General features: G+C 36.6%; 2 protein-coding genes across 2 annotated transcripts in view; one reads left to right on the top strand and one right to left on the bottom strand.

The window, feature by feature from the left end:
* LOC311278748 (nuclear factor 7, ovary-like) overlaps positions 1-14308 on the top strand; it is a 1193180-nt gene that overhangs the window by 535978 nt on the left and 642894 nt on the right. The gene's annotated exons all lie outside the window — the stretch shown is intronic.
* On the bottom strand, positions 11691-13060 carry LOC311278761 (E3 ubiquitin-protein ligase TRIM69-like). Its single transcript, XM_084389788.1, is given in 2 exon segments — positions 11691-12697; positions 12700-13060. Coding segments are annotated over 2 exon segments (534 nt in total). The 5' UTR covers positions 12971-13060; the 3' UTR covers positions 11691-12434.

Genomic DNA, 14308 nt, shown 5'->3' with positions numbered 1-14308 from the left:
CCTTTTGGTGTCTTTGGGAGCTGTCTTTGGTTCTGAACTTGAGTGTACCTATGACTGAATTTTGTTTTGTTACAGGGATCTTTGTGGGAGTATATCTGGAGTTGGAGTTGTCGGCTCCAATATCTGGAGTTGTTGGCCGACTCGATAGCCTGTGGTGTCACGTGTCGCGACGAGCAACAGCCAATGATCAGCTTGTTATGACGTTACAAAAGCCCTTTGTATTTGTAACCATCGTTGCCAAACCACAACAGGCAGCTACTTTTTCATTATAATGTTTTACTCACTTCCAACTCTCTCTGACAGACAATCTCTGCTGCCCGCGTGTTCTTATCCATCCGTTCACCCATATTCTTCTTCTTTTTTTTTCGGGGTTCTAAACAATCATTGCTTTATCATATATATATATATATATATATATATATATATATATATATATATATATATATATATATATATATATATATTATATATATATATATATGATGTATATATATTAGGGGTGTGCCGGTTTCAGAATTGGCGTGACGGTTATGACGTGAGTCAAATGACAAAACTCATCATCCGCACGAACGTTTTTTGACCAAATTTCAAAGCCGCACCCGCCCACCATCCGCTGATTGTTTTGCGGTCTATGGACGATGCAATGCTTTGCTGATGCGAGCCGCAAGAAAGCCCTTGTCTGTTCTAGAAAGGATGCAGCAAAGATATTTAATGCTAATGTATAAGGCATAGGCCTACACTGAGTTTCATTCATTTACGATGAGATGCGCTCTAGTTCACAATGCAGTGCAATTGAATTTGTCACACTCCATGTCACGGTTATTATTGTCTACTATATTTGCTTTTTATTTATTAAATACATGCAATTGGTTGATGAAACATTTATTAAAATTAAGATACAATTTGTACAAAACGAAATTCGCTTTAAAGAAATGCTTTCTACAAAGCAAAACTTAATGAAGTGGTAAAAATCATGTCTCACAATTTACAAAACAAAACTTCATTAAGTGGTAAAAACCCAATATATTGTGCATCTTATGATCCTATCTTTTATTACAATTGTTTTTGAGCTAAAATGTAATACACATCATATATGCACACTGTATATGTTTCTTTTATCAAACATGTTTGGGGCCAGTCTAGGGGTAATTAAACTGCACGATCAGTTATCGGTAATGATACGTTGTTTATTATTGCAAACGTTTATTGCTAATGTTTATTATTGCAAATGTTTTTCATTTGTTTAATAAATCTCATAATGATGGCACATCACTATATCATAGTCATAGCTTATATTTCTATCTCAAATGATTGGCGGTCGGTCAGGGGGTACTTTGCAAAGAATCAAATACAGTTGGAAACGACGTAGACCATTAATAACACAGACTGTCAACAATTGTTTTTAATTAGTATTTAAACATTCTCTATAATAGAAAATATTTGTAAAAAATATTTTAATAACACGGTTTTGGCAGTCATAGAGTTCTAATGACGGTGTTCAACTATAACCGTCACACCCCTAATAAATATATATATATATATATATATATATATATATATATATATATATATACAGTGCAATGCATAAGTGAATACACCCATGCTAAAGTTGACTAAAAAGAGGAATAAAAAATCATATTTTGGAAATTGAACTTAATGCCTTAATTTAAAAAATTAGGAAAAATCCAACCTTTAAGGACACCAATTTTCTTTGTGAATGAATAATGTATCGTAAATAAATAAATGTTCTTCCTTAAAATACATGGTGCATAAGTGAGTACACCCATATGTTAAATTCCCATTATTTTTTTATTATATTATTATTTATTATATCATTATTTTTTATTTGATTTTTTTTTACCGCCAAATTTGTCCCGCCGTCCATTTTCAAATAGACAATGCGCCATTGGAATGCGCCATTTCCCATTCCACTTCTTGCGCATGTTTTCGTGACAAAATGTGGTTTTGGGACCGGATAGAGTTGTTGGGTGACAGAGTTGTTGTCAGCTCGTGTAGTGTGTAACCCCCTGTTACAGAAGATTTACGTAGTGTCACATAGTGTGAACACCACAACGACTTCAAGACTCCAGAGCAAGTCATGTAGTCTGAACAGCACAGCGATCTGCCAACGTTTAAAGTTGTGTAGTGTGAACTAGGCATTAAGAGATCACCAATTCACTGGAGAGGAGCACACTTTGGTTTTGGACTTTGGTTTTGGACTTTGCTTGCGTTGTATTTTGTTACCATTATTATTTGCATTTGCATTTGCATTTGTATTTGCATTTCTACTTCAACACTGCATTACATTTCAACCCTGCATCTTGCTTTACACACTGACCTTACTGATGAATACAGAAACACTGTTATTTTCTTTAATTGTTTTCATTTTATTATTTAGTGTTGCCTTATTTTGTAATTAAATAAACATTACTTTTGAGCCTATAATTTGGTTTTCGTGTGTCCCTTGTTTTTGTTGCTTCCCTTGAGCCAAGGGTCGTAACAAGCACAAAGTCACCTTTATTTATATAGCGTTTTTTTACAACATAGATTGTTTCAAAGCATCTTACACTGATAACAGGAAAATAATGCAACCAAGTTTGTTTCAGCGTGTATAAGTATCCCCACATTAGCAAGGCAGTGGCAAGGAACCAAAGCTCCATCAGTGACAGAATGGAGAAAAGAAACCTTGGCAGAACCCAGGCTCAGTCGCTCAGGTCTCCTCTGGCCTCTCAGCTGTGAGATTTAGACCCGCAGAAAAGACAGCAGAAAAGAGAGCAAAATTTAAGAGTTTGAAATGCACAAAGAAAAATAAAGGTTTTCAAAGATTTACATGCACTGCAAATAATTTTGTAATCAACTTCTTTATTTTTAAACCTTAAAAATACTTTTTTTTGCAATCTTTAAAAAATTTTAACAACTTAGCAAACACCATCGTACACCTGCAGGTGATAGGTGTGTGGGGAAAAAAGACCAAATAAGTAGATAAAAAAATCTACAATAAACAAGGAACTCCCGCAAATTATCAGTACTTGCAAATGAGTATCAACATTTTATTAGCAACGTTTCATTCTCACGTCCTTCATCAGGCATGATGTTCCGGCCAGCAGGTGTATCGCACAGCCTTTCCAAAGAGGGAATTTAATAAAAACTGTTACAGTTTTTTTCCAGTTACTAACACACTGAGCCCGGATTTCCACCAACTGCGGATCGGCTGCGTGTTGGCTCCATGCTCCAGGTCCTGATTTGTTGCGATATACTGTAAGTGCTGAATTGCTGGGACGGAGTCAGAACGCAGTCAGTGAAAATACACACATTGACTTTAATGGAAACCTTTTGACTCCGCCGCCATTCTGGAGCGGATCCGCAGCCGTTCCGCAGTGGGTGGAAATTGTCTGTAAAATGACATGAACAGCACAATTATTTAAACTGACACACAGAGAGCAAAACCTCTTCTCAAGTCTTTAAAAGTCTAAACACATTTTCTGCTTTACACACATTTTGCAATTCAAAATGGCACTTTTTAAATGCACTGAACACAGTTCTCTACATAAGACACAACAATCTGACATAGTCACATGTCTGCCATTTCAAAACACTGCCATTCAAAATGACACTCCATGAGCTGATTGGCCGATACATGTGTCACCTGACCAAACACCTCAATGGTTAATTGTTAACACAGTCTTTTTCAGTTAATTGTTTTTTGTGAGCACATTTGTGTTCAGTCCAGTGTAAATATTTCTGCTGTGCATATGTTGCACTGACTTGTTTGGTAAAAAAAAAAAAAAAAAAAAAAAAATTTCAACAGCATGTGTGTGTCTCTGCAAATATTTCTGTGCATGTGAACAATCTGAAGAATTTTCTACAATTTGAACTATTTTAGTATTATGGCAAAGCATACTAAAGATGAGAGTGCTCTTCATTATGGCCAACAGTGTGTAGTTGGTTAGAAAAAAAACATACGTTTATTTCATTCTGTTCATCACGGGACAACTGAAAGATGATCTGCTCTTCAGCGCCTCCTGGTGTGTGTGAGAGGAACAAGGAGAACAGAGCTCTGCTTATTTTTTAAAAATGGAAAAACAAATCTCTAGGAATCTTACTATTAGTTTGCAGCAAATGAATGGCATTTTGACAGATAATTCTAAGGAAATTGCCTCTTTTTGTGGTAATTTTTGAGAACTTTGAGGACTCAATCTGGATTCATGCCAAAAAGACACATAGCAAACAATATTAGACTTTTTATAGATTTATTAGACTAAAGTGAATTAGTTGATAATGTCTTTTTATTCTTTTTGTAGATTTTTACAAAGCTTTTTACTCTCTTGAACACAAGTTTATTTTTCTATCTCTCCAAAAGCTTGGGTTTGGTGACCCATTCTGCAAATTTATAAGAACTCTTTATAATAATGCCAACTGTTCCATTAACCTTGAATCAGGAACCTCACCTAGATTTCAAGTGTCAAGAGGAGTTGGTCAGGGTTGCCCTGTAACCCCTTACTTATTTCTTATGGCTGCACAACTTCTTTCCTCCTTTACCTCATCTACCTCATCTAGGCTGCCGCTATCATTTCCCTGACATGTTTGTGTCTAATTCTCAAGCTTTACCAGATTTCTGAGGTCTCCGGTCTAACTGGGTGTTACCGACCCATTCTAAAAATGTGTTTATATGGGGTGCGTCTGTTTTTCCTTCAACACTTCTAAAAAGACAAAAAGAATTGACTTACCACAAATGCTTAAGGAAGAGAAGAAGATCAAACCTCTTGTTGGTTGAAAAATCCCAATATTTTCCCCTGAAAAGACGCCTGAGTTGCGAGATCACGTCGGGGTCACCACTTTATAAGGCCCATCCCAATCAGTCCAATGACAGTTTCTGATAAGCGAGTAAAGGTTTACTGCGTGTTACTGTCTTTACAGTGCTCATTCTAGAATATATTATTTAGTCCCCATAGATCTGAACACACTTAATTAAGGTAAGATTATATCTAACCAGAGGTCACGACCCTTACCATAGAACCAAGCTGACCAACTTACTGTAACTCCTACTAATGGAAACTTTGTATAATCATGCCGTGATTTCCCATGTTCACTTAGTTAGAATAATACTATACAATAATTAGTGGTTGAGGTTCACCCTATTTAGATTGGTCTAACAATACTCTGTCGTTCTAAACAGAAAACCCATTATTAGCCTCTACAGTCCAAGTATACATTGACTAATGCCGATGTGTTAGTTGGATCTCTAAAGCTTCAGTCGGTGTGCTCCTCTGCTCCACCCAAGCTGGATTCCAGTCCGCTTACTAACCTGAGTGTAGAATTGTGGTGTTATGGACTTAACGTAATCTAGAGTTAATAATTTCACAGTAAGTCAGAATAAATCCAAATTTACCAATTTATTATTAGTCAGGTAAATGTATCATGCCAATTACATAATCAATTCAAAGATAACCAATACAATAACATCAAATGCTCAGAGATAAAGAGTAAAAGATGCATACCTGACATTAGAAAAATACATAATGCTGTCTGAGGACAGTCAGTATTATGGGCTGATCTGGCTACTAAATCTTGAAGCATTTTTCTTCAAATGCATGCTTTCTTCAAAGCATTTGACCAAGATAAAACATCCCCCAATGTGGGGAACAAACTTACAATAGGAATTTGCATTGACTAGCGTTATAGACATGGGGACACTTTGTCGAGGAACAGGAGGAAGTTTGGATGAAGGACCCTGGGAAATAGTGCACACCCAGTAAGCAAAGCATCTCTAAACCCTTATTACCATTTGGTTTACTTCTGTGGAGATGAGACCGTTGTACCAGTTGCACTGAGACATTTTAAATGATACCAAACATGACTGTTAATTCACTTGTATTGACATAGAATATTATCATTTTTATAAAATCTTTTCAAATGTGAAGGAAGGACAGGAGGGACAGAAGTGTTCCTGCACCTTCACTCTGTGGGGTGTGGAGACAAATGGCAGTGTGTCTTTGTGTTGTCCATATCTCAGGAGATCAGAGGATCTGAGGTTCTGTTTGTCTGACACCCTGAATCCCCTCATTTATTCCTGAGGCAGCACAACTTCTTTCCTCCGTTCTTTCGAGTAGTCATCTGCAAGGTATTACTACAACAAACATATACTTATTAGTCAGCTAGCTGACGACACTACCCTGTTTTTAAAAGATGAATCTCAGATTGTGATTTCCATCCAATGCATTCATTTTTCTCTAAAGCATCCGGTTTAAATCTAAATCATAACAAATGTGAGCTGTCAAAACCTGTCCTTCTCTTTACGGTATTCCAGTTCAGTCACAGGTGACCTATCGGAGTGTATCCATATGTAAGGATGATAAAGTCAGATGCAGACTGAACTTTGACCCAGTTGTTGGGAAAGCTAAAAGGAAATTCATTTCATGGTTACAGAGAGATTTATCTCTGAGAGGACGAACCCTTATTGCTAAAGCTGAGGGTGTCTCGAGAATGACTGACCCTGCTCTCTCCTATACGTGGATGAATCTGCATGTGCAGATATTGACAGAATGCTATTTGACTTTCTGAGGAAGCATAAGAGGCAGTACGTTTCTTCCTCCTCTTACTATCAACCTAGTGGAGTCATGGGCGGACAAAGACTCAAAAATACCTAGGTCCATCCTCCTGAAGGGATACAACAATTGGATTGAGGGGTATATCCACGATGTTGAAGGTAAAATCTACTTTCTTGTGCAGTTAGCTTAGTAAGCTGACAGAGCTAATATTGCCGAATGGGCTAGTAAAGTTATGCTGAAAGTATTTACTGATTGTATATGTGATGACAATATTAGCCAATTCAAAAACAGTTAACTGTAGTATTTGATGTATGTGATACCTGCGGTTTACAGTGAAGAGAAACGAAGCAGGCTGTAGTGTTAGGGCGCTCGATGTGAAATAACGAGGTACCTTACACCATGAAGGTATTCTGTATTTTTGTTTGTAATGTTCTGCAACCTCCATGTTCAGGATGGTTCATATGAAGTTCAAGGTTTTAGTTCGTTTTTTCAACCTTTTGTGTTGGTTCATACTAAATACCAGGTATTTCGGGTATAACGAGTCATTACAGAGTGTACAGGTGATATGAATGTAGGTTTATTGATATGGATAAGTGATTGTTCCAATGTAAGTACATTTGTTTATACAAGTATTAGTATAATTTATATATAAGTATAAGTAAGTTACTGGAAAAAAACAGGTTAACCGTTTTTTCCCTCCACTTATTATTTTTACTAATATAAATGCATGTACTTGTAGCCTATACATTTAAACAAACACATTCAGTATAATGTAATTTATTTATAAACCATTTCCAGGGATGTAAACAATAGCATCAGGCTGACATTTCCTGTTTTACTATTTTAATTTCTCCATTAAAATTATAAAAAGTTCCACATTTGGATAATAACGTTATTACAGTCGTGTTAATGTTGGTTAGAACTGAAGTGTCTCCAACTGTTGTTTGGAAAACAAACAGGAAATGTTCATGGGTTAGTAGTGACATCAGAATTGTATTAGTAGCCTAAGTCATTACTCTGAAAAACACTGGTATTTGGCAAGTCCTGAAATGTTTCAAGAATCCCCCCTTCAGTGATAATACTGACTTTGCTACTAACAATGTTATTTTGCTGTTTTTTTTGCAGGTGGATCTGTCTTCAGAAAGCCCATATATCCAAGACACCCACTGCACTTGTAAAGCAGGATTGGGGAACTGCAACCACTTACTGGGACTACTGTACACACTGGCTCACTACGTAATGTTTAATATAGTTTTAAAAAATTGTTCTGCATATTTTTCATGTGATCATGGTATAAATATTGGGGGGGGGGGGGGGGGGGGTTATGCATGGGATCAAATTCCCGCCAAATATATAGCGGTCACGTATCAAAAAATAATTAGCGTGAATCAAAAATTTAAAAACGCATGTAAAAATATATTGCACAAACTGAAAAAAAGAATGCAAAATGATCAGAATAGCAAACAACGTGGTCACGGATCAAAATATAATAAGCGTGAATCAAGAAATAACAAGCATGAATAAAAACTTTAAACACATTAAAAGTTATTTTGCACAAAACTTAAACTTATGGTCATGCTTTCTTAAAAAGTATGTTTTCCTTGGTTTTATTACTGTGTACTTTGTGCTTTCTTGCATTTTCTGCTCATATTTGACTCTTTTGTACGCTTGTGCTGTTTTTCTCTTCGCTCTTCTTTCTATGTTCTGCGCTTGCTTTCCCAAATGTTGCAGTTCGAGTTGCATGTAAATTAGGGCGGGCTTAAGCGTCACCATTGGTCCACTAGTTCTAGATTGACTGCTACTCCTCTAGCCAATCAATCGAAGAGGGGAGTTGACGTCATACCAATGCGACTCGTGGCTACTGATGCTTACTTGTTATACAGGGGAAGACGACCATCAACTCAGTTGGCAAAAAAATTTCCGTGGCAGGACCCCTTTAAACTGCATGTGTGCCTGCAACTCAACCTGTTGCCGGTATATACGTATACCTGGGAATATGGTATCGTTAAATTCGTCATCCTAACGACGACCTGTTACAGTTCTGATGATCCATCATTCACCTCTAATGCACTGGACCTGGCACCGCGAGCGTCGATCTTCTCCGAGCAGTAACTTGCCACCACCTACTGGCCGTTTTACTTTCATATTTAATCAATAATGGGTAATGTCGGTCCTGGGTGCAGAGTTTAGCTCCTCCAACCCTAATCAAACACACCTGAACCAGCTAATCATCGTCTTTAGGATATTTAAGACAGGTGAGGTTTTTAAACGGAGTTGACGCTAAACTCTGCAGGACAGCTGCACTCCAGAAACAACGTTACCTATCGCTGATGGAGATATTGCTGTATTCAAATTTTAAGCTATATTTAAAACATTAATCCTAAAGCAATATGCAATTATGTAGCTATGTAAGTAAACACAATAAGTTTGTAATAAATCACTGTATTAAATTCAACTGGTTTCTGTAGGCTATATCTTCTCTGTAACACAATCATTTTCAATAATCTTGTCAAATTTGGCGACGTTAATAAAAAAAGGTAGGCAATGCGTAGCGGTGACACGTCAAAGTCCTAAAGTCTTCAGACAATGGCCATTTTTGAACTTAGTTTTTGCAACGAATTGTAGCGTTTCATAACCGCAGGATGTTTTACTTACAGCAGCCGTAGCATATTGACATCATGAGCCAAGTAATATTGTTTAACACCAATTACCAGTGTGCACATTAACATTCTCATGCATCTCAAAAAAGATCAATTTAATTATTTATGTCCAGAGTTCAGATAGCTTTACTGCTTGAAAGTCTTTGTAAAGTTAAATTGAACTGCCGTCTTCCCCTGTATAAGTAAGTGCAGCACTCCTGAAAAGGAGTATAAGGATTAAAGAAAAATGAAATAAAAGAGAGCGCAGCAGTGCTTCTTTGTTGTTATATTTACTCAGAATGAAGTGCATCACGGGCGCGCACCACCCACTTAAGTGTGCGGTGACGTAATCACGCTGGTATGCCAAGCGAAAATAATTTATTAAATAAATGCACATAACAAAGCACAAATAAGAAATTGAACAGTATATAAAAGTATTAGAAAAATAACATTTTAGTATATTATAATGGAATTGGAGAAATTGTATAAACATAAACAGCTTGTACTCCTACATAAGCATCAGTAGCCACGAGTCGCATTGGTGTGACGTCAACTCCCCTCTTCGATTGATTGGCTAGAGGAGTAGCTGTCAATCTAGAACAAGTGGACCAATGGTGACGCTTAAGCCCGCCCTAATTTACATGAAACTCGAACTGCAACATTTGGGAAAGCAAGCGCAGAACATAGAAAGAAGAGCGAAGAGAAAAACAGTACAAGCGTACAAAAGAGTAAAATATGAGCAGAAAATGCAAGAAAGCACAAAGAACACAGTAATAAAACCAAGGAAAACATACTTTTTAAAAAAGCATGACCATAAGTTTAAGTTTTGTGCAAAATAACTTTTAATGTGTTTAAAGTTTTTATTCATGCTTGTTATTTCTTGATTCACGCTTATTATATTTTGATCCGTGACCACGTTGTTTGCTATTCTGATCATTTTGCATTCTTTTTTTCAGTTTGTGCAATATATTTTTACATGTGTTTTTAAATTTTTGATTCACGCTTATTATTTTTTTATACGTGACCGCTATATATTTGGCGGGAATTTGATCCCATAGTTATCTCCCCCCCAACTCACCCACAAATTACGCCCCTGGTCCAGTCCCTCTTCCATTGCCCTGTGGTGAATTTAAAGATAAACTGAGGGAAAACCTAAAAACATTAGGAAGCAGAACTTATGTTGAAATTATTAACAGCTGGAAAGCAACAGAAAGAACTGGTCTCCACAGCGTTTGGTGAGCTACCTTTAGGGTCTGTTTTAACCTACCAGTTACCCCAGCAGACAGTGTCCTCTGAAGAGCACCCTACACTGCCTCTGCCTCCACAACCACGCTCCTACACAACTGTTTTAAACCAGAGAGAACATGATTTCTATGGAGGTTTGATCATTACACCAGAGGAATCACTACACCTGGAAAGTGGAACCAAAGACCAAAGCAGCAGCACTTGGCATCGACTACGTGCAGAGAGGATTACATCAACATCTTTCAAGCAAGTCTGTTGTAGAGTTAAAGACTTTGAAAAGTTAGCTGCTAACATGACTGCTAAACAAACAGTTCAAACAAAAGCAATGAAAAGAGGCAAACAACTTGAACCTGTTGCTGCTGCAGATTATGAAGAACTCACTGGAAACAAAGTGTTCCCTTGTGGTTTAATAATTAATCATCATGCCCACATCTAGGAGCCTCTCCTGACAGTAAAGTAGTTGACTTGTCAACGGATCCAGTCCACTTGAGATAAAATGCCCAAACAAAGACCGTTTCAAGGACTGCTCATATTTGAGAAGTGCAGCAGGAACTACACTTTAAAAAAGACCCACAAGGACTACTGTGAAATTGTTGGACAAATGGGGATTAGTGGGTTTACATGGTGTGATTTTTTTTGTAAAATGTAAAAATGATAACCACATTGAACGCATCTATTTCAACAGAGATGAATGGGAGGAGATGAAGGGTAAGCTTGATTTTTTTCTTGTTCATCTGTTTCTTGCCTGCTTTGTGCAACAAGAGAGTGTAAACAGAATCAAAACCAAAACTACATTGTGCTATGAATTGTAATGTCATTAACTTCTGTCTGTGAAACTATTTTTTAAATACAGTGTAAATGTGATCAGTCGAGTAGAATGCAGAAATGTTATTTATTGTTTTTAAATATTTATATTTTCAGTTGTAATATTCTTTAATATGTTTTTAAATAATTCTAAAATGCAAAATGTAAAATGTTAATAGAGAAATGTCTTTACAAAGAAAGAAAAATTAAAAGGTAAACATACTCAGCTGAAATGTCTATTCTTATGTACACTTACAGGGATAGTTCACCCAAAATTTGAAATCCTGTCATCATTTACTAACCTTTCTTCTGTAGTAAGAAAGTAGAAAAAAGTTTTAAAGTGGATCAAGTATTGATCTAAATAGCCTTTATAACGAAGTACAAAAAATCATGACACTTGTTAATACAAATATTTTTTTGTATACTATTTAATAATGTAACGTGTTGTTTGAAATGGATGAGGAAAACAGCGCCTTGAAAATCTCTGCCGCTCGTCAAAACTCCAGATGTGTGTCTGTCAAACGAAGGAAGACTGAAGGAGTTTCCAATAAAGGCAGAAAGAAAGGTCAAATAAACATGTTACGTCTGTAAAGTATTGTTTCCACGACTTAAACCCTAATTATCATCCCAAACATTTCATCTTTCACTCTGAGCATTAAATCACATAATCACATATTATTTATTTATTTAAAACACAAGATTATCAGCAAGAACCTTTACATCCATTTATTCCAATGAACAAATGATAATTTCTCCTCTATAACTGAAATAATCATTCATTTATTCTCATGTTGAACAAACACTGAGAATGTGCAGAATTTACTGCTTCAGTGATTTGATGTAATACAAGAAAAAAATATGATATATAATCATTATATTTAATTATGATGCAAAAATGTTTAGAAATTAATAAACACACATTGACTGAAATAATCGGGTAAATGTCAATTCTCCTGAAAACATGAATACTGAAACGGTCTCTAATCGGTCTAATTGTGTGAAGTGGAATATAAATGAAAACTTCTTGTTTATTGATCTGAGTGTTGCTGTAGTGCTGGATATCAGTCATGTGATCATCACGGCCCAATCACAGCCACCGTACTGATATTCAGATCAACAGCACTCTTACTCATGTGATATGGATTAAATATTGGAAACATGATGAAAGCAGGAAGATCCAGATCTACAGGAGTGACGTTTACTGACTATTGACCGGTAAGATCCTCAGAGAGGGATAACAACTGAAGAATGGAAAGAGTGTGTGAGTGAAGGTGGTTGTGAATGTGTGTAGATGTGTGTTAGTTACAGGATCAGAGAACGACACCGTTCCTCCGTCATAGTTCAGATTCACTCTCACACGATCAAGCTTCTGTTTAACCTGAAAACCAGAATCTAAAGACAATCCGTACTGATGATACTCCACACTCCAGACATCAGTGTTGAAGAAAACACTTCCCTCTGGTTTGATGCTGTAGTTACTCCAAGATTCCACCATGAACTCTCTTTTACCTCCACATCCCAGCAGTGTGTTCCTGAGTTAAAACCCTCTGAACCCAGAACACAGAGATCACAGTCAAATCTCTCTGGATTATCAGGAACAAGATGATTGTTCCCGCTGTCTCCCACACTGGTCAGATCATCAGACAGGACGAGACGTGGATTCGCAGTGTTTGGATCCAGAATCACAGGAGCTGATGAGACACAATCAACAGATGCTTTTATTCTGATCTTCATATAATGATCAAGAGTGAACCCAACACAGATTATTATGAATTATGACACTCGTCCTGTTGATCAAACACATTTTCCTCTGATCACTGTCAGTGCTGTTATTAGTTTCACACTCGTTTTTATCATCAGCGTTTAACGGCATCAACTACAAACATTAAATATGAGATTCAGACATTTGTGTCCATCAAGAGAAACTGATACTTTGGGAAAGTTAAATAAAATATTTGATTATATAATATTGTTATTATCATTTTCTGACATGCACTGTAAGCTGTAGACCAACAGACTGGGCCTTCTAACCAATCAGAGTAGGCTGGCAGTAATGAGAGGTTTAGAGAGACTGAATCCTCAAACAAACTGTTTTCAGACAGAAAAATTAGGTGAAATACAATGTATATTATGATTAAACTGTAGTATGAGCAAACCATAATTGTATGAGTGAACAAAATTAGGAACCTTTAAAATAGAATAACAGAGGCACCTTTAAAGTGCTGAAAGTCATTTCAGTGTTTTTGGTAACTTACTCAAGAACACTAGCCTGACTACGTCAGACTTCGTACTTCCGCTCAATTTCAGTTCACTTCTGTACTCAGTCTGAGATAGCGACCTATCTCCCAGTTTTCCTCCGGCCTCAAAACAGCCGGCCAATCAACGAACAGAGGGCGGGCTGAGAGCCGTGACGTAGATGCTGATTGTACCGTGGATGCGTAGATTTACTTCACATAATCTGCAAAAGTCTTTCCATGGTAACACTTTATAATAACGTTCAGTTGTAAGTCATTAATAAGTGGTTAGTTAATGATGAACTAATCATTTACAACACATTCATAAATGTGACCCCGCCTGTGAAACCCCGGCTAAAGTCGCAGAATCGAATTATGAGTTAACGAGCGTCAAAGTAGTCATAGCCATAAAAATGACAAAAATAGTCCATGTGCGTTTATTGCTGTAAATGATAGATTATACCAATAGTTTTGAGATGCAATACTTACATTTTCATTTATAACATGATAAATACTGAAATTAATGATTTTATTGACACTACGTTGTACTTTTGCTTAAAAAAAAAAAAACGGACGTGGGCTTCCTAAACATTGATTTCAATCGTCTCTGGGTTTATTTCGCGCAACAACACTGCTGATTCGTATGTCATTCGGTTCAGGAACTTGTTTTCTGTGTCTTTTCTATTAGAAAGAGTAAAGACAGACTTTAATATCAATCCGCGAGCGCCGGTAATCAGGTCAACACAATGAAAAAAAAAAGAGAGATGTCAGCCGCGTTTAGATGTCTGTGGTGATTTTTTCTTGTCATAGCCAATATTTTAAGAACTGCTTATTTGTT

Source organism: Rutilus rutilus, assembly GCF_951802725.1.
Source record: "Rutilus rutilus genome assembly, chromosome: 19".
NCBI classification, from domain to species: domain Eukaryota; kingdom Metazoa; phylum Chordata; class Actinopteri; order Cypriniformes; family Leuciscidae; genus Rutilus; species Rutilus rutilus.
This window is presented reverse-complemented; position numbering and strand designations above follow the sequence as displayed.